This window comes from Vigna unguiculata, chromosome 5 (assembly GCF_004118075.2).
Source record: "Vigna unguiculata cultivar IT97K-499-35 chromosome 5, ASM411807v1, whole genome shotgun sequence".
NCBI classification, from domain to species: Eukaryota; Viridiplantae; Streptophyta; class Magnoliopsida; order Fabales; family Fabaceae; genus Vigna; species Vigna unguiculata.
In genome coordinates this window covers 2,227,516-2,247,136 of record NC_040283.1, presented here as the reverse complement: position 1 = coordinate 2,247,136, position 19,621 = coordinate 2,227,516, and the positions used below count along the sequence as shown (strand labels likewise).

The 19,621-nt window shown below is 35.1% G+C and overlaps 5 protein-coding genes across 10 annotated transcripts; 2 read left to right on the top strand and 3 right to left on the bottom strand.

Moving 5' to 3' along the window:
- Positions 1 to 16: 16 nt before the first annotated feature.
- LOC114185382 (F-box/kelch-repeat protein At3g23880-like) lies at positions 17 to 1,790 on the bottom strand. The gene is made up of 2 exons (XM_028073078.1): positions 583 to 1,790; positions 17 to 325 (listed from the first exon to the last, which is right to left on the bottom strand). The coding sequence occupies exons 1-2, from the start codon at positions 1,765 to 1,767 to the stop codon at positions 296 to 298; spliced, it is 1,215 nt and encodes a 404-aa protein (XP_027928879.1). The 5' UTR covers positions 1,768 to 1,790; the 3' UTR covers positions 17 to 295.
- A 194-nt stretch (positions 1,791 to 1,984) lies between these two features.
- On the bottom strand, positions 1,985 to 4,584 carry LOC114185381 (UDP-glycosyltransferase 73C3-like). Of its 5 annotated transcripts, none has more exons than XM_028073074.1 (3): positions 4,394 to 4,584; positions 4,014 to 4,128; positions 1,985 to 3,669 (listed from the first exon to the last, which is right to left on the bottom strand). In XM_028073074.1, the coding sequence occupies exon 3, from the start codon at positions 3,652 to 3,654 to the stop codon at positions 2,173 to 2,175; it is 1,482 nt and encodes a 493-aa protein (XP_027928875.1). In that variant the 5' UTR covers positions 3,655 to 3,669; positions 4,014 to 4,128; positions 4,394 to 4,584; the 3' UTR covers positions 1,985 to 2,172. The 5 variants fall into 5 exon arrangements, with proteins under 5 accessions (XP_027928875.1, XP_027928872.1, XP_027928874.1 ...); XM_028073071.1 differs by having other exon boundaries at positions 4,021 to 4,128; XM_028073073.1 differs by lacking the exon at positions 4,014 to 4,128.
- A 754-nt stretch (positions 4,585 to 5,338) lies between these two features.
- Positions 5,339 to 7,006, bottom strand: LOC114184198 (F-box/kelch-repeat protein At3g23880-like). Its single transcript, XM_028071474.1, has 2 exons — positions 5,737 to 7,006; positions 5,339 to 5,515 (listed from the first exon to the last, which is right to left on the bottom strand). Exon 1 carries the CDS (start codon positions 6,865 to 6,867, stop codon positions 5,755 to 5,757), a length of 1,113 nt encoding a protein of 370 aa, XP_027927275.1. The 5' UTR covers positions 6,868 to 7,006; the 3' UTR covers positions 5,339 to 5,515; positions 5,737 to 5,754.
- A 1,173-nt stretch (positions 7,007 to 8,179) lies between these two features.
- On the top strand, positions 8,180 to 11,243 carry LOC114185076 (pentatricopeptide repeat-containing protein At3g46790, chloroplastic). Of its 2 annotated transcripts, none has more exons than XM_028072576.1 (3): positions 8,180 to 8,470; positions 8,546 to 8,635; positions 8,989 to 11,243. In XM_028072576.1, the coding sequence occupies exon 3, from the start codon at positions 9,056 to 9,058 to the stop codon at positions 11,030 to 11,032; it is 1,977 nt and encodes a 658-aa protein (XP_027928377.1). In that variant the 5' UTR covers positions 8,180 to 8,470; positions 8,546 to 8,635; positions 8,989 to 9,055; the 3' UTR covers positions 11,033 to 11,243. The 2 variants fall into 2 exon arrangements, with proteins under 2 accessions (XP_027928377.1, XP_027928376.1); XM_028072575.1 differs by having other exon boundaries at positions 8,959 to 11,243.
- A 1,719-nt stretch (positions 11,244 to 12,962) lies between these two features.
- On the top strand, positions 12,963 to 18,239 carry LOC114182967 (protein ROOT INITIATION DEFECTIVE 3). The gene is made up of 8 exons (XM_028069780.1): positions 12,963 to 13,353; positions 13,450 to 13,563; positions 13,830 to 13,963; positions 14,091 to 14,238; positions 15,179 to 15,378; positions 16,861 to 16,988; positions 17,556 to 17,794; positions 17,881 to 18,239. Exons 1-8 carry the CDS (start codon positions 13,150 to 13,152, stop codon positions 18,055 to 18,057), a joined length of 1,344 nt encoding a protein of 447 aa, XP_027925581.1. The 5' UTR covers positions 12,963 to 13,149; the 3' UTR covers positions 18,058 to 18,239.
- The last annotated feature ends 1,382 nt before the right edge of the window (positions 18,240 to 19,621 follow it).

Here is a 19,621-nt window from a genome sequence, read left to right as displayed (position 1 = left end):
GGATGGTAAATCGAGGTAAATAATAAAAAACAGTAGGGTTTGGATATAAGATCTATGTAAACGAGCCTTGGAGGAACAAACTGCAAGCAATAATACCATAAAAATTTTGCTAACTCCACCATTGAGACATAGTTAAAGTCTGTTCATATTGCAACTCTACTGAAATCGCCACTAAAATGGAAGCTAGTTCTGCACTAAGATAAGATTATTTAATATCATAGATGCGCATGCCATTCTCTTCCAAGAGCTATGCTTTCTGCTGGTAGTGTCACCAATTGAAGGAAGTGAAATCGAGCTAACTATATATTCTTGTCAAATTTGCGGCCTGCAGAAAACATTAGTTCATTGTAAATGTTAGAATATTAATAGGACACCCTCTTAAGAATTTTGCAGTAAACAGTAATATACTAATCAAGACATCAAATATTTTATTTTTATCCATGCAAGGTAAATTGAATCCACCATCACCAAATACCATCTTTCCATGCATTTAATATTTTACTTTAAAGAATAAAGAAAGAAATATGTCCAGCAAGATGAATAATAATAAAATGGTGAAAGAGATTGAACAACAGTGCATACCCTGATTTTTCTTATCAGTTGTTGATGGTCATCTTCACTTGTATTCCGAATGACAGTGGGAAGTGACAGTAAACTCTCTCTATACCAAGCACACTGTAGATTGAGACAGTAGAATAACTCTTCTTGTACACCATATGCACGATGCTGTAGCAGCTCTCCTTTATCGTTATACTTCTCTAAACTTCTCATATCCGATCCAAAAATTCCACCATCTTTGGTGATGCATATGGGGGAAAAGTCACAGGTAGGTACAACAATGGACTTAGTCCAAGAAGACTGCACTTTGTATTCTTTCATCACCCATATTTCAGTACTTGCACTGCCTTCGTCAGAGTAACACACACCGAGACACCCTCCTATTACCCTCAAACCACATACTTGACATTTTTTCGTATTTAAATGATCCAACAGAGAAATCTCTGAAAAACTCTTTTGTACCAGATCAAAGGCGAGAATGACAAGAACCTTTTTCTCCTTGGACAGAACCAACCAATGAAGGGTCTCATTGAACAGTGACCCAGCTCTGAATGTAAGGTAATTGCCAGGATTTGAGTATGGAACATTGACAAGGACACTGTTCCAAGAAGCAGTTTTGAAGGAGAAAACGTGGGTTTCATTTTCAGCAGAAAACGAAGACGAGAATGGAATAATGGTAATCAAATAGTCATCTTTAGATGGGTCATACCCAAAACCATAGAGGAACTCACGGGTTATGTTATCATATTGAAAGTGTGGTAATTGTTTATGAACACCGATTGAGGGATTCCACAGAATGAGATCATCGCCCCTCTCGTAGTACAAGAGAATAAACCCTCTGCATGAGCCCAAAATGTGGGGCTGATTGCGAAAATCATCGAAGTGAAAAAAATCGGGAATGCGTGGGGGAAAAGGAGGGGGAAGAAGGAGATGCACAGCACGAAGCAAACACAGTGTACCCTTTCCGCGATCTATAAACGGTGCGTTTGTGTCAATGGATTGAGCATAAAAATCGTTTGATCTCATAAGGATTCGATGAGTGGGTGTGGCAGCTAGGTCGTAATGGGAAATGGCAAATTGGGGATCGGAAATGAGAGAAAGCCATGACTTGGAAACACACTTGAATCGCAAAAGGGATTTAACGGGCAATCTCAGAAGAATTTCTCTGATCACTTCCAGAGGAGGAAGAAGAAGAGTGTGGTTGTTCATGTCTTGCTTTCCTTGGCGCTTTTTCTCTGATGCAATCTATGTTTTTTCCCCCTTTTTCCTTTATTATTACACATCTTTTTTTTTTTCACATTCTTTTATAGACATGTTCACCAATGTTCTAAAGTTTTCTCTCTAAAACTCCCAGACAGAAAGTGGTTAAAGACCAACATCATTGTTTTTGTTGCTTTTGGATTCTGCTGCTTTTCTGGGATGTATATGCTATAAGTCCAAAATTACATTGATGTTGATATTTAAAACACCAAACTCCCGACAAATGACTAAGATGGACAACACAACAAACCTGGAACAGTTGTTTGGATTTTGGTAATACACAAACTTAACAAAACTATTCCACCTTACAACACAATGCAAAACAAACAAAGGATGAATCCATTTTTGTCTTACTTAGCTTTGGTGTAACCTTTTGACATGCACAATGTCATCAATTAGTAGGGACATGTTGCGGTAAGAAGAACCACCTCGTTCTATTGCTTTCCTTGCCATATCTGCATACTTTCTAACCCTTTCCCTTCTCTCTTCTTGTTCTTGGCCTTCACCCATTACCTTCTCAATAGAATCCTTAATAGTTTCTCTAGTTACCTGAACCCGAGACTCATGTTCCTCTCCCAAATGCACAACAGATTCAGCCCCCACACTCACCCCAATCTTCACCACTCGTACAACAAATTGCTCATTGAGGAACTGTTCAGCAAACAGAGGAAAAGTTACCAATGGCACGCCAGCACAAATCCCTTCGAGTGTGGAATTCCATCCACAATGTGTCACGAACACTCCTATTGCTCTATGTGATAAGATCAACACTTGTGGCACCCAACCCTTGATCAAAAGCCCTCTCCCTTTCACCCTTTCTTCAAACCCATCTTCCAACAGCCATTTCTCCATCTCCTCTCTTCCATATGCACCTCTAAGCACCCAAATGAATGGCCTTTTTGTCGCTTCCAATCCTATCCCGAGTTCTATCAACTGCTCTGGTGTTGCACGGTTTAGGCTACCAAAGCAGACATAAATCACTGACCTCGGAGACCATGAATCTAGCCACTTCACATATTCATTCTCAGAACTTGAGTTTCTCCTACTTCTTAGAGACTTGTCAATATCATCCCTGTTGGACAATGACACAGGGCCAACACACCATACTTTATGACCCGACAATCTTTGATACTCTTCAACGTATTCTGCTTCCAACTCTTCAAAACTATTAACCACTATCCCATATGATTTTTCTGCAACTTCCATTACTTTCTCGCGTCGAACATTCAACTCGTGGTTTGTGCCGGGATTGAATATCCCAGGGAGCTGAGATCTTTGCAATTCAATTCTATGGGGAATTCCGGGGATGAGAAATTTCTCTTCAGCTGCTACAGCTTCGTAGACTTTATCCTTTTGTAAATTGTAATTGCACAGGAGAAAGAAACAACTGGTTCCGTCAAATACTATTATTGGGACATTCAACTTGTTTGCAACTTCAGACACACACATGATATATTTGTCGGCAATTATGCAGCTTGGGAAGGGACTTTGCTGTTCAAGTAGCTCTTGCAGTGGTTGCTGCAACAAGTCTAAGGCGGTGTTGAAGTTGTTTAGTAGATCCATTGAAGGCAAAGTGTCTACGCTCTCACATCCCTCTGGTATTCCAGCTTCAGCACAAGGAAATTGAACATTTAAAATTTGAATTGGTGAACCAGATTGAATCTCTTTGTCTATGCTATCTTGGAATTGGATGGAATTGAGGGGTGTGGTCACTATGCTTACTTTCACTTGGCGCTGTGCCAACAATTTGGCCATGTCTACCATGGGGAGAAGATGACCCGGGGCCATTAGGGGGATGAAAACAAAGTGGAGATGGCTAAGGGTCGTTGAATCCATTGCAGGTTTCTGTGCCTGAAAATTGATTAGGATATTCATGTTAATTGTTTAACGCATTAATAAGAATAAAATCATGCCGATCAAGATAATTAACATTTTAGTTCTCTTAAGTAACTATTGTAACTACTAAAATTGACAATCACTTTCAATTCAAAAACTTAAGTCGATGAATTTGTAGATCTACTAAAGGTGGAATTCAAACTCGTGTTAAATAAGAAGTGAGTTCCTCTCAGTTTTGGTCTGACATGCTAAGTGTGCTAAGTTTAGAAGTTTAATTATTAATATCTCACAAATGATTGTAGAATTACTAATTTTAGGTTAATGACACAAAATTGATATGAGGAAAGGACAGCACCGACTTCATACACATTTAGCCTGGCTGAGAAACATGCGTGATTCAGATAAGAAAAGTTAGTCCCTTTAAGCAAGCTTAGAGCACAACATGTCAAGCATATATAATCCACAACATGGCACCTGAAAAAGGAGAAGTATAGCTTCAACTGATATCAGATATAGCTATAATCTGTGTGTATGCTGTGTGAGGATTAATTGAACAACAATCTGTCTTCCAAATTCGAGGCACCAAAAGCTCTCGTTCATGTGTCACACAAAACCAGAACATAAGCAGCAAATAGTAAGTAAGAAACACACCACATAGAGAATTTATTAGCACAACCCATATTTTTCATAAAGAATCTGAAGGGTTCGGTGCAGTGCTGGAGAAGATGATAAGCCTGACCTGTGTGTCGGTAACAAACCTTGTCTGTCTTCTTCGTGAGGCTGATCACTTCTTTAGATCATTATCTAAACAAGAAAAAAAAACTTCTTCTTTAGGAGAGACAACATGGCCAGTGGTCCTGTCGTCATTGAATTGGAAAACAAGCAGAAAAAAAACATTTAAGTGGTGCTTCCACAGTACTTTAGATGTTTTTTTTTTTCCCATAATATTTATACAAGATGGAAATAAAAAATCTAAAATAACTCTTTCCATTGAATAAAATTACTTTATGCACCAGTAAAAGTTTATTTTGAGGAAACTAATATTAAAAAACTTCAACAATAAAAAATATTTAATTTTTTTTAAAGGGTGCAGCCAAAATTATTTACTACAACAATTTGTAACCTCAGGGCTCTCAGATTCAATACATAAAATCTCTTGCTAACACTGGAAGGTTTTGAAATAAAATCCAGAAATGCTTGTCATAAGAAAATTGCACCAAGTTATACATACGGTGTAGGCAAAGGAGCATATTTACTTTGCTTCAGAGCAAAACTTAACCAAATTACAAAATTTTCAGCATACAATTTCTTCTGAGAAAGGATACAGTTTTGGTCATTGTTTGAGCAACAAAAGTCACAGAGAATGTCAGGGAACAAATTTCCTTTAAGAATTTGAATCAGGGTGGCACACAAGTGTAAAACAGACTCAAAAACTTACCATAATAAGATGTTTAAAGTATACGTTACCATAATTTGATAACATACCATGCTTTATACCAGGGTTGGTTGAGGAATTTCACGTTCTGAGGTTATTAATTTGTGAGATTGTTTGTGAACTTTGTAAAATAGTAGAGAAAGAACCAAATAAGTTGGCTTGAATCTGAGAACTATGTAAAAGCGCACAGTAGAAACAAACTGCAAACACAGTAACATTAAGAACAAAAAAGATAGTCTGAAACACAAGTAAATAACAAAGTCTGTTGATAATCCAACTTTATTGAAATCACCACTACAACAACGTACACTATTTCTGCACTAAAACTGATATTTAATATAATATATTAGGATTCTCTTGTAACTTCTAAGTGCTATGTTTCTGCTAGCCGTGTCATCAGTTCAAGGTAGATGCATATTTCTTAGCCTGCGGGAAACAAGAATGTCACATGTAAATTTTAGGATATTAACCGGATATTCTCTAAGATTTTAGCAGAAAAACAGTAATATAGTAACATGTCATGGAAAACCCTAATAAGAAAGAATATAATGGTGAAAGGGCAGAAAAACAGTAATATAGTAAAATGTCATGGAAAACCCTAATAAGAAAGAATATAATGGTGAAAGGGATTGGAGAACAGTGCATACCTTGAATTTTCTTGTCTGTTACTGCTGCTCATCTTCACTATTTGGAGACAGAAGACTCTCTCTATACACAGCAGACTGTAGATTGAAACAGAACAACTCTCCACCTCCACCAAAATTTAGAAACTCAAGAAGTTCTCCTTTATGATTACGTTTCTCTAATCTTCCTCCAATGTTTGATCCAAAAATTTCACCATCCTTAGTGGTGCATATGGGGCAAAAACGATCGTTGAGAAAGTTATAAAAGGGTACGACCACACACTTAGTCCAAGATGACTGCACTTTGTACTCTTTCATCATCCATATTTCTGCACTTGTACGGCCTCTGACAGAGCAACACACACTGAGACATTCTCCCATTACCCCAAAGCTATAAACTTTGTATCTTTGTGCAGTGAAATGCTCAAAGAGAGGAATATCTGATAACCTCCTTTCTATCATATCAAAGGCAATAATCACAGCGACATATTCATCCTCAGTGAAAACCAACCAATGAACAGCCCCACTGAACAACACCCCAGCGCTGAATTTGTCTCCGATACACTTGAATGGAAAACAAAAGCTCTTAAATGGAACATACAAAGCAGTTTTGAAAGAGAAAATCAGGATTTCAGCTTTGCGCTCATCACTTTGAGACTCGTCCGTTCCAATAAGAATCAAACAGTAGTTACTCGTTGATGTATCATACACAAAAGCATGCAGAATTTCATCGGCTAAGTCACATTCGAAGTTTGGGAATCGTTTATGGACACCTATTGATGGGTTCCAAAGAATGAGATCTCCCTGGTAGTATAAAAGTACTAATCCTCTGCACGAACCCAAAAGCCCATATTTGTAATGAAAATCATCACTGGGGCGTAGGGGCGGTGGAGGGAGGCAAAGAAAATGCACTGCACTGGATTGTTTGAAAAGCCTTGCGTCTATATCAATGGATTGAACAAAAAAATCCTTCGATTTGATAAGAAGTCTATGAGAGGGTGAAGCAGCTAAGTCATAATGGGAAATGCCAAATTGAGGAGTGGAAATGAGAGAATACCATGATTTGCACACACTCTTAAAACGCAACACAGATCTCACCGGCAATCTCAGAAGAATTTCTCTTGTCAACTCCAGAGGGAGAGTGTGGTTTTCCATGCTCTTTCTTTCACACACAACAGATAGAAAACAGTGAGCTTGACTGATTCACTTGTTTTTGTTTCTGTCTGATTATTATAACATGGCATCAATTTTTAGAATCTTAGCTTCTACTCTCTTTTCCCCTTTCCAATAAACAATTAAACATTGCATGGAAATTGGAAAGCTCTAAAAGCTGGTATTTCACTATTATATTGCCACTTGCTCACTTCTTTTTTAAAAATAATATTTCATCTTTAAAATTCTGTGTCAGTTTGAAGTTGTGTTTTTGTGAAGTGGTTGAGCTATTGGAATCCGAAGGAGTGTTCATCCAGTGATCCGTGCTGTCATCTATTATATATAAGCAAGGAATCTTTAAAGCAGAAAGTGAAGATGCTAATTTCTTCATAAGTATACATCACCGGAAATATGTTCAAGTTAGAAAATCTAACACCTATCAACATGTTTAAAAAACTCAACACCTACCAACTTTGTATGTAATTTTCTTTTAGATAGGGTTTGTTGCTTTGTGAAGCTTGTGTACGCCACCAACAGCTTCTCTAAAATATGGTATTTTTAATTTTGTGCATATCACACTAGTCACGAGACTTGTTAAAATATAGTTTTCTTGTTATTTTTTTACCAAAACTTAAATTTTTTAAAAGACTTGGGTTATTTTGTGCATTTGGGAGAGGAACATAAGTCTCGGGTTCAGGTAACTAGAGAGGATTCTATTGAGAAGGTCATGGGTGAATGCCAAGAAAAAGAAGAGAGAAAGGAAAGGGCTAGAAAGCATGCAGATATGGCAAGAAAAGCAATAGAACAAGGTGTATTAGCAAAAAACAAACAACTGTAGATATTTTCCTGGTTTGTGGTGTTGTCCATCTTAGTCATTTGATGGGTGTCTGGTGTTTTAAATATCAAAATCAATGTAATTTTGGACTTATAACATATACATCACAGAAAAGCAGTAGATAATCTAAAAGCGACAAAAACAATGATGTTAATCTTTATCCACTTTCTGTCCTGGAAGTTTTAGAGAGAAAACTTTGGGAAATTAGTGAACATGTCTATAAAAGAATGTGAAAAAAAGATGTAGAGAACGGAAATAGTGTAAATGATGAATAACTTCATAGGTATTGTTATAATAAAGAAAAAAGGGAAAAGAAACCTAGATTGGCAAGACAAGAACAACCAAGTAATTATGTTGTCTTATAATAACCGAACATCTCTAGGTTTACCTATGCTAATCTAGAAACACATTCAAACTAATTCTGAAAAGATATTTTGTTATTAAAAAATAAAGGGTTTAACCGAATAATAAAAAAAATAAGAAATTTATCTTCTGCTACGGGTGACCCGTTTTAATTATTCAGAAGGGTGTACAGTAAGGATGGCCCGTTTTGCATCACTGATTCACATTCACTCACTTCACTTCTTTCTTTCTCTCGCACTCGCATAACACAGCAACCCTTGAACCCTTGACGGAGAGGAAGCTCACGGCGTCGGCGGCCACAGCAACCCACAGAACTCTAGAGACACGGTGGTCACTGGTGGAGGAAGAAGCGAGTCACTGACGGAGACGAAGGTCACGGCGCCGGCGGCGAACCACGACGACGACGAGGTTCGTTTTTACAGTTTTCGAAAATTTCCCCCTTTTTTGCGCTAATCGTTCATTGACGTTGGTCCCCCATGGCAGCGGCGGTAACCCAAGCGACGCAAACCCCCACCGTAGTTCAACTGTTTCGGTGTGAAATAAGCTTAACAAGTTTCTTTGCTAAACAAATTGGTACAAGACTCTTACTTTTGTTATTTACTGTTTGGACTGTGAAACACTAGTATTGAAGTCGTGAACGTGCCGTCTACTGTCGCCTCTGGTATGTTTTTGTTGGGGAAATTGTATCGGGTTATGTCTCTTCATTGCACAATTAGTGCACTGTATATATCTATCTTAGATAAAACACTGAAACGGGGGTTACAAAGTAGAACATAGACAACCTAGGTATCCTATTTGTTTGTTCCTGAAGTAAAATCTGTGCCGGAGCTTATCATGTCATTATTTCTTAAATTTGAGTTGTTTATGGTTTCTTTCTTGCTTAATGTTACTTACAGATGTGACATTGGTTTGGAAAACCATTGAAGGTTTTCCTTTATAGCAGAAACACTGACGAAGCCTTTTGGGAGGAGAGTTGCATCAAAATATTGTCTGATGTGGGTGCTTCAGATTCCCCAAATTGTCAGACATACTCCATCTCAAAGCCACCTATGTTGCAGTTCCCGTGTGTATTCAAGATTGCCTGTCACTTTTGCTTCATTGAACCCTTCAACAAACCCCATCAAAGACATAAAGAGCAACAACAATCAATTGATACAGTCATTATGCAAAGGAGGGAACCTTAAGCAGGCTATTCATCTCCTGTGCATTGAGCCTAATCCAACTCAGCAAACTTTTGAGCATTTAATCTATTCATGTGCCCAGCAAAACTCGCTCTCCGATGGCCTTGACATTCATCGCCATCTTACCAACAGGGGTTTTGACCAAGACCCGTTTTTAGCTACTAAACTTATCAATATGTACCATGAGCTCGGGTTTATTGATCGTGCTCGCAAGGTATTTAATGAAACGCTGGAAAGAACCATATATGTCTGGAATGCACTCTTCCGAGCGCTGGCAATGGTGGGTCGTGGTGAGGAGCTGCTAGATTTGTATGCCCAGATGAATTGCACTGGGGTCCCATCGGATAGATTCACGTATACATATGTGCTTAAGGCTTGCGTTGTTTCAGAGCTGTCAGTCTGCCCTCTCAGGAAGGGCAAGGAGATTCATGCCCATATTCTACGACATGGCTATGAAGCAAATATTCATGTTATGACAACTCTGTTAGATGTGTATGCTAAGTTTGGCAGTGTGTCTTATGCAAATTCCGTGTTTTGTGCAATGCCTACCAAGAACTTTGTCTCATGGAGTGCTATGATTGCATGTTTTGCGAAGAATGATATGCCTATGAAAGCACTGGAACTGTTTCAGTTAATGATGCTTGAGGCATGTGATTCAGTTCCAAATTCAGTTACAATGGTTAGTGTACTTCAAGCTTGTGGAGGCCTTGCTGCATTAGAACAAGGGAAGTTGATTCATGGTTATATCCTTCGACGGGGTCTTGATTCTATACTGCCAGTTCTTAGTGCGCTTATTACAATGTATGGAAGATGTGGTGAGATTTCGATGGGACAGAGGGTGTTTGATAGCATGAAGAATCGTGATGTTGTTTCTTGGAATTCTTTGATTTCTATTTACGGCATGCATGGTTTCGGAAAGAAAGCAATCCAAATTTTTGAGAACATGATCCAGCACGGAATTTCACCGAGTTATATATCATTCGTTACTGTTCTGGGTGCTTGCAGTCATGCCAGCCTTGTTGAGGAAGGAAAGATTTTATTTGAATCCATGCTTAGTAAGTACAGGATCCATCCTGGTATGGAGCATTATGCTTGTGTGGTGGATCTTCTTGGACGAGCTAACAGGTTAGATGAAGCGATCGAACTAATAGAAGATATGCATTTTGAACCCGGACCCACAGTTTGGGGTGCCCTTCTTGGATCTTGTAGGATTCACTGTAATGTTGAACTTGCGGAGAGAGCAAGTAGTATGCTTTTTGAGTTGGAGCCTAAGAATGCTGGAAATTATGTGCTTTTAGCCGATATTTATGCGGAAGCTAAGATGTGGAGTGAAGCAAAGAGTGTGATGAAGCTACTGGAAGCTCGTGGCCTTCAAAAGCTTCCCGGTTGCAGCTGGATTGAAGTGAAAAAGAAGGTATACTCGTTTGTCTCTGTTGACGAGCATAACCCACAAATTGAAGAGGTTCAGGCTTTGGTAGTTAAGTTGTCAACTGAGATGAAGGAGCAGGGTTATGTCCCTCATACAAATGTTGTTCTCTACGATCTTGATGAAGAAGAGAAGGAAAGAATTGTACTGGGACACAGCGAAAAGCTTGCAGTTGCCTTTGGACTCATTAATACCGCAAAAGGTGAAACCATAAGGATCAGAAAAAACTTGAGATTGTGTGAAGACTGTCATGCTGTTACAAAATTTATTTCCAAATTTGCTAACAGAGAGATTCTTGTAAGAGACGTGAATCGATTCCATCATTTTAGGGATGGAGTTTGTTCCTGTGGTGACTATTGGTAGTTTTTGGCTGTTACAATGCTCAAGAAAGTATTTTTAAAATAGTAGCAGAGATTAAAATAGTGGCTTCAAACACTATCAGTTCCAGTTCTGGTGTAGATTTATTGTCTTTTTTAAATGAGCTGGAATAATTTTACTTAAAAAATCACAACCATTCTAACAACTTTCTGATATATTCTTTTATACCATGTCAAAGAATTAACTTTTCTTGAAAGTTTTCCTGATTGTGTAAAGACAAATAGTTATATGAGAGAGATGCATGGATTGATATGCTGGGACCTTGGTGAATGAATATGATGTGCCACCGAAGTTGGTATAATGCATTCCGGAGGTCTAAAATGGTAATATTTATTATCTTACTAAACAATCATCATGCTACCATTCTTCAGTTTAGTTATTTTTTATAAACAAAAAGAGATTAAATGTAATGATTTTTTTTTAATTTTAAAGTGAGTACGATAGTGAATAATGAAATGAAATCTGTATTTCATTGTTTGGACATATTGTGATGAAATTATAAAATAAACAAAGAAACTCACTTTCTCTAAATTGAGAACAAAATTTAATAAAATAAAACAAACCAGGTTCTTATCATTTTCATTGTGTTTCCTCTTTATTTTATAATATTTGTGGTATATTTCATTATCTTCAATTTTATTTATATCAATTCGAACATATTCTTAATGTGACAAAGGAAATAGAAGATATGAGATATATTCATGGTCTAACTTGTCATCAAGGAACATAATTCTTATAAACGCATATACATGAATTTTTTCTTTACAAATCTAATGAGATATAATAGGATCATTGAACAAAGATATTCGATAAAAAGAAAAAAAAAATTACAAATATTGTTTAAATTTAAAGATAGTAATTAAAGAAATAAACTTAGAAAAACAAAATATGTATGTAACTATAAATATACAATTATAGATAAAATAAATTTTAGTTATTAAAATAAAAATAAAATAATATTTTGTGAATAACTTTTTTATTATAAATATTTATTTTAATTTTAAAAAAATTATAAAACTAGATTTTTTTATTATAAATAATTATTTAAAATTTAAAAAAATAATAATTTAAAATTTAAAAAAGCACATGATGCTCAATCACTTGTACATGATATTAAACTCTAAATCAAATTATAATTCTTTGGCTTAAATACCTTTGTGGTCCTTGTTTGTTGTGGATAGTCATCATGTTGACAAAATATTTAAAATGGTCTTCATTTTTACAAAATGTTTAAAATGGTCTTCATTTTCGTAATTCATGTTTTATTTGGTCCTTTTCTGTAACGCCGTTTAAATTATTAACGATCATTGTACATGTGACACCGTTTGTATTAGGGTGTGTTACGTGTACTGTACATATTGCTAATTAACTTTAATTTTTTAATTTAGGAGAAATTTTGCAATTAGGAAAATTTTTTCATCTTTAATTATTAACATCACTATTTTCCAAACTGCTGGTGTGTGTTCCTAACAGCCTTCCAGGTGAGTATCTTTAAGCCTTCCACATGAGTATCTTTACTTTTTGGTCAGAGAATCTTTTTCTAAAATTTGCATACAGATGTCTCATGCAAAATATTAGCTACAACTGCAATCCAATGATGAAATGACAAGTATTAGTTGTTCCATAATTGCAAAATTTCTCATAAATTGAAAAAATTAACGTTAATTAGCCATATGTAATACAAACTGTGTCATCTGTACAATGATCTGTTAATGATTTAAACAGCGTTACAGAAAAGGACGAAATAAAACATGAATTGCAAAAATGAGGACCAGACCAGTTTAAACATTCTGTCAAGATGAGAACCATCCGCAACAAACACTACGAAAATGAGGACTAAAAAGGTATTTAAGCCTAATTCTTTTTATGAAATTTAAATTTAAATTAAAAGGCATAAGATTTAATTATAGAAAACAAAGAAAACCCTAGTCGGACAAAGATCAAAACAAAATCCTTTGCGGTGTAGCCTCCACCGAAACAGAGAACTCTTCTCCTAACACTACTGCTCAATAGCTAGGTCTCGCTTCCATTGATTCTTCATTTGTTATTCCGCGGTGTGACCTTGAAGTCTCTTGCTATACGACCTGTGCTTCCGACGAAGAATGGAGGTTGTTTTGGCGTCGTCGTCTTTGGACGGCGGAATAGGATGCTGGGATCTTCACACCGGTGCGGAGCAGCTCCGCTACAAATCTTGCTCCTCCCCTTCTCATGGCCTTGTCGCCGTTGGTCCTCGCTTCATCGCCTCCTCTCAGCTTCGAGAACCTTCAGCGACATCTGGTTCTGTTCTCTTCTGGTCCTGGTCCAAGGTTGTTCTCTTTTCGTAATATTATTATTATTTTTTATTATTTAACATTTTCTTATATCATGAAAATTATTACTAATAATGAATGATGCGTGTGCAGCCTCAAGTTGAAGTGAAGAGTTTTCCCGCTGAACCTATTAAACCCCTTGCTTCTAATCACCTGGGAACCTTCATTGCTGGTGGAGCTTTATCTGGGGATATCTATTTGTGGGAAGTAAGTGTTTTGTTTGGTGATCCATTAATGTTTTTTACAACTGTCTGGTTTTCTCATCAATGACTGGAATTATATACAGTCTGTTTCCTCATCAATGTTTTGGATTACATACATTACCTAAGCGGAACAAGTGGAACGAAATATGATCTAAACATATACTGAAGATTTTTTTGGGTGTTAGGTTGTGGAGAATTATGAATTGAAAGGGGGGACTTATTTTGTTTCTGTTTACTGTACCGTGCTGAGTTGCTTGCATTGATTATAAGGTTGAAACCGGTAGATTGCTTAAGAAGTGGCGTGCACATATTAGGGCCGTTACTTGTCTGGTTTTTTCTGAAGATGACTCGTTGTTGGTATCTGGTGCTGAAGATGGAACCGTAAGAGTTTGGTCTCTCTTCATGTACTTTTCTCTCCCTTTTTCTGTTTTGCTTTCCGTTGCAGTAGTGAATTTCCTTTTAGGATACTGTAAAGCTTGGGTTCTAGCAGCAATGCTGACTATAGTGGCATATGCTGCTTTCGTGGTTCAGGATATTCGATGATTTCAGAGGTCAGCAGGCTAATAATCTTTATGAGTATAGTTTTACCGGGCACTCCCTGCACGTGACTGATGTTGTGATTGGTAATGGAGGGTGCAGTGCAATTATTGTGTCAGCTTCAGAGGATCGAACTTGCAAGGTTTGTTTTACTGTCTTTTTGGGGTGGTGTAGTAGAGAAATAGATAATCAATTAAGTACTTTTACTCAAGAATTATATGTACTGTTGCCTGCTTGAGTTGTCTATTTCTAGGATTTGTAAATTCTAATAGTTTATGTTTAGCAAGATAACTCAAATGAATAGTTTTTTCAATATGGGTGGAAACCAGCTGTTATAGTTTATTTGGTGACAATGACATTGTTGTCAAAATCGCAATTTTGGTCATGGGATCGCATTGTTTGTGATATTTTTGTGCTCCCTGTAATCTTAATCCACGTGAAAGATGCAATTTGTTGTAAACAGTGGAATTGCAGAATCTTGGACATAGAATCTGTGGAGTTGCCTGATCCTGCTTTGCATAAGAAAGACTCATTTTCTTGAAAAATAAAAACCAACCCTAACCCACTTGGAAAAACCCCTTGAGCTTTGCTTCTTTGTTCATTTCAATCTATCTGTGCCTCTCATTCTGTTTTCTGCACTTCAGATCCACATTCATCTTATCTGTGCCTCCCTGCCCCTGTTTAACTGGTTTTGGTTTTTATTTGACTGATTTATATACATAATATAAAATCCATTGATACAAAAATGTGAAATATTGTAAAGTGGTATCTTTAATAACTTTTTACAAAAATATTAATTTTATTAAGTGTACTGCTGAATAAAAGTTCTCAGGAATGTCTACAAAATTTGATCTAATTTAGAAATTAATTGATAGTAAATTGCACATGTACAGATTTCTAAATCATCTAAAATTTGTTCTATTGAGGATATAATATATTCCTGCATTAAAAATGTTTGTAATTTATAGAGTTTGATACTTAAGTGTCAATTAATCTTATATTTATAGATAGTTTATGTATGTTGGTATATGTTTGAATGTTTGTAATCAACTTAATTGGATTATAATTTCTTCTTCTCTTAGGTATGGAGCTTATCTAGGGGAACACTACTAAGAAATATAGTATTCCCTTCAGTTATTGATTCCATTGCACTGGATCCAGCTGAACATGTCTTTTATGCTGGCAGTAGAGATGGAAAGATATTTATTGCTGCACTTAACACTGAAAGCGATGCTAGTAATAATCATGGAATGCATATCATTGGTTCTTTCTCTAACCAAAGGTTGTCTTTTCTTCTCTTGTTGTGCTTATTTTAAGAAGTATGGATTTATTGATGATGTCTTATCTCTTGATGTTAGTTTTTCAAATACACCGTACCGTTTCAATTGCAATTCTCTCTTTGAATTACATATTTATTTTGTAAAATTGAACAATTTAGTTGCATGCATCAATTGTCTTGTGCTCCCTCGTAGCTCATATATGATAGTTACTATTTGCCAACTGCAATAATATTGATCTTAGAGCGACAGCTTGGGACTTGGGAGCATTTAGTTTTGTTAAGAATTTATGGATAACTAAAGTGAGTATCAAGTTCCCATCGCACAGAGTTTAATTGTTAGCTATGATGAATTCAAGGAAATCTTTATTCCCTTTACTGATTAAATAACCGATGGATTTTATATCATTTATGTTGACATTTGTAGTTTGTACACCCAACTGATTACAATTTATTAGGTCAACCTATGTCAAAAAATGATTGATTGTTCTCATTGGTTATTCTTTTCTTGTACTACAAGAAAATACAAACTAAGCTGTTATAGCTTTTGAATAAAACATCAATCCATGTTTTATTTGAGTTTGAATTAAACAATGGGAACTTTTTATCTTTAAAGCAGTAATTGTTTCTACGCTTTTAGCTATAGGAGTGTCACTTGTGAACTATACTGCCATTGTGGCACATCATGGCTATTGCCTGTTCCATTGAAATCCATTGCATCTCAAGGCTTGCTATTGCACATGAAGTAGCATAAGGCACGCTGCTATCACAGCCATTAGGGGCAACGTTCTTTAAGGATTGAATTGAAAACTTCCGTTAGTCCACTCAACACTGGGATGTTTAATTTTAATTTAGAGGACAATTTTGGGACTCTGCTCCCTTATCTGGGTTTCAAAATTGAAGTCTATGTGCGTTCTTGTGTCTCTGAAAGATGATCCACAATTCTCTGGCACTATCTCTGGCCAATTCTGATGTTTCTGGTACCCTTCCCTGTCTTTCCATCCTTGCTTTGTTCTCTGCACTATGTCCAATGTTTTGTTGTTGCTATCTTTATTCTGTTCACTCTTTCATGGTTCCCTGGTATCAGAGTTTGTTCTACCCTTTTCCTTTTTGTTGCAATAAATAGCAGTTCTGTTTCTCTCCCACACAGGTATTTCATGTTTTCATCCTTGTTTTCTGTCTCTAATTTTCATGTCTCTAATTTCATGTTTTTTCTGTCTCTGTACCATATCCTCAGCACATATCAATGCCAAGTTGAAACCGTTGGCTGATGCTTCAAAATTTGTTTGAATATTTTGATTACTAGAATTTATGCAGTAACCAAGTAAATGAACCATGTTTTATTCATAAGCAGATACATTCTTTATAATTTTAGTTTATTTTGTAGTAACTCACGTTCCACATTGCTAGTGGTCATGTTAACTAGAATAAAAAGTTGGTTTAATCTATGCATTGTAATTTAACTAATTTTGTTCTTCAATGTTACAGCAAGACAGTTACTTGCTTAGCATATAGCACGAGTCAGAATTTATTGATATCCGGGTCAGAGGATGGAAAGGTTCGTGTTTGGGATGCAAGAACTCGTCGAATCGTCCGCTTGTTCAAACATGCTAAAGGTATTGTATAAACAGTGAAATTTGACCAGGCTTTGCAAGAAAGAATTTTGATAGCATATATCTTCAGTAATGCATATGTTATGCTATTTTCCGAATGAATTTCTGCTTTTTCAATGCTCAAAGTTATTTTCATTTGCAAAATTCGAATATAGTGAAGACTGGCAATTTATTTGTTATATGGTAAAGCAACTAACGTACCACATGTATGATACCTATGTTTTCAGTATGCAGATGAGCTTTTACAAGAAACACTTTGTTTTACATATCTAGTAGGACTTGGACAGTATTTTTATTATATATTGAACTTCTATTTATATCTGCTGCTATTGAGCCTTTATTTTCTTAAACTTTTTTTTTCTTAATGTCTTTGATATGCGACCTGTTGTTTTTTAAATTGGATGAGAATGCTCTATTCCTTTTATCAATATGTTCTGCAGGATAGCTTTTTACTCACTTGGTTACTGTTAAGGGTTTTTCTCGGATGACATATCTAATGACTATAATTACATGCATGTTTTCAAATTGAGTCCTGCTAAAATTTAATGTTAATTATTGTGGATACTCCAGGGCCTGTAAATAATATTCTTGTTGTTAGACGAGAAAACTCAAGTAATCACATATCTTCTAATGTACAACCATCATCAAGAAAGCAAGGAAATTTACCCCCTCCATTGGAAAAATATGCAAATTCAATACATGAAGACTCAGATATGAACACTACTATCAGTCTTGGGGGTGGCAGGAGTTCCCTAAATCCTTCATACCTCAGTTCTCATGTGATATCTAATTACATTAAGGAACTTCAGGTTTGTCTCTGTGACTACTCTTCTTATTAAAGGATGGTCATTACCTGATTTTGATTGTGATTAATGTTGTTTTTAACCTGTCTCAGCATCAAGGATCAGCTGCTGCTTCTGAAATGGAGACAGAGAAACTAAAACATGATTACCAAAGGGCAATGCAAATGGCTAACCAATGGAAGAATATGTATGAAAACTTAAATAAATTTTGTGTTAACGAACTGTTGGATGGTAGTCAAGCCAGAACCTTAGATGAAAATCACAATTGAGACATTTTTTCTGGTCTTTCACTTTTCAATTTTGTAGCTTGAATTTGTAGATCTCCAGCATCATTAGATTTCCTTCTGCTAATTTGCAATGCTATGGTGATTTTGGTCCCCTGATTGGTTTTTGTTATGTTAGAAGAATTGATTGGTAAAACGTTTTGGGATAGATTCGTGACTTCAGAATTTGATTAATTTTCCATGATTTCATATTATGGTTTAATACATTAGATATTTGGGAACTAGAGTTTACAGTAAATTGTGCCTAATCAGACAGTTGCCCTTTTTTGTTGAGGTTCATGGCAATTAATTTCTCAAAATAATTCATTTCCTCATCAATTTATCTATTATATTACATCAATTTTATTTTGAAAATTTGTTGAGAATTATATTTTCAAAAACTGTTTTAAAGATATTTCTTTAGGATTTGGTTTAGGTAAAAAATACATATGTATGTGCGTGTATTGTTTTTCATGAATGTTTAATTTTATGAACTATGACTCAAATTATTTAACCAATATGATTGCTAAGAATTGTCTTCATTTTATTATTTTGTAACTTGTAAAAGAAAAGTTATAAACATTACATTTGACATAAACAAGTATTTTTTTTTTTAAAGTTCAGTTTATTCATTATTGCTGAAAAGTAGTTTTATTGCATCTAAAATATTATAAAAATTATGTGATATATTTAAATGAGAATAATAATAATAATATCAATAAAAGTAATGGATAATAATAAATTACGATATAATTGCTTATAATAATGCAAATTACCGTTAAATATATTTGTTTTCATATTCATTGAGATTCATTAACCTAAATTAATTTGTTAATAAATGAGACTTAAATTTGAAGTTAATGTAAATATTTTATAATAACTTGATATTTTTATAACTGAGATCGAAAATAAGTACATATATATTTAAAGTATGCATGAAGTATATTCATCTCCATTTCATTGATTAACCGATGAGAAAGTTAAATTTCATAAACATAAAATATAACAAAAGAAATGGATGTACACTTCATTGACACACTAAGTGCATGTATTTCTACTATTTATAACATAAAACTTTGACTTATATGTATAGTATAGTATATAATTAAGTCTCTTAAGGACTTGCTTAGGGATGAGAAAGAGAAATTTTATATGAATAGAATAAGATTTAGTCCTATACAATAAGGTTTAGTGGTATCCATGGAAATTTTGGAACTATTTTATCCTAAGAAGATAAAAGTATACATATGTATTGTAATTTTAAGTTAATAGATGGATGTGACTTATTTGATTGAATAAAATAAGATAAGTAACCTGATTTTAATAATGATTTAACAGGTTATTAAAAAAATAATTAAGAAAATAATATAATAAAAAATTAATACAATATAACAATATTATTGAAAATGGCAACCACGATAAATAATGTAATAAAAGATTAATACAATATAATAATATTATTAAAAATGGCAAACAGTTTCTTTAACCATGAAACAAACATTATCCAAGATTATTATAATCAATAAGAAAATATAATGAAAAGGAGCAAAAAGTTTTTCCTTCTCATTAC

Coding starts and splice junctions, on each gene's coding strand:
- LOC114185382 (XM_028073078.1), bottom strand. CDS start 1,767: ATGAACAACCACACTCTTCTTCTTCCTCCTCTGGAAGTGATCAGAGAA. Junction 326..582: donor AACTGATAAGAAAAATCAGG/GTATGCACTGTT, acceptor TGTTTTCTGCAG/GCCGCAAATTTGACAAGAAT.
- LOC114185381 (XM_028073071.1), bottom strand. CDS start 4,044: ATGTTTCTCAGCCAGGCTAAATGT. Junction 3,670..4,020: donor TTCTCAGCCAGGCTAAATGT/GTATGAAGTCGG, acceptor ATCAATTTTCAG/GCACAGAAACCTGCAATGGA.
- LOC114184198 (XM_028071474.1), bottom strand. CDS start 6,867: ATGGAAAACCACACTCTCCCTCTGGAGTTGACAAGAGAAATTCTTCTG.
- LOC114185076 (XM_028072576.1), top strand. CDS start 9,056: ATGTGGGTGCTTCAGATTCCCCAAATTGTCAGACATACTCCATCTCAA.
- LOC114182967 (XM_028069780.1), top strand. CDS start 13,150: ATGGAGGTTGTTTTGGCGTCGTCGTCTTTGGACGGCGGAATAGGATGC. Junction 14,239..15,178: donor CAGAGGATCGAACTTGCAAG/GTTTGTTTTACT, acceptor TTCTTCTCTTAG/GTATGGAGCTTATCTAGGGG. Junction 15,379..16,860: donor GGTTCTTTCTCTAACCAAAG/GTTGTCTTTTCT, acceptor TCAATGTTACAG/CAAGACAGTTACTTGCTTAG.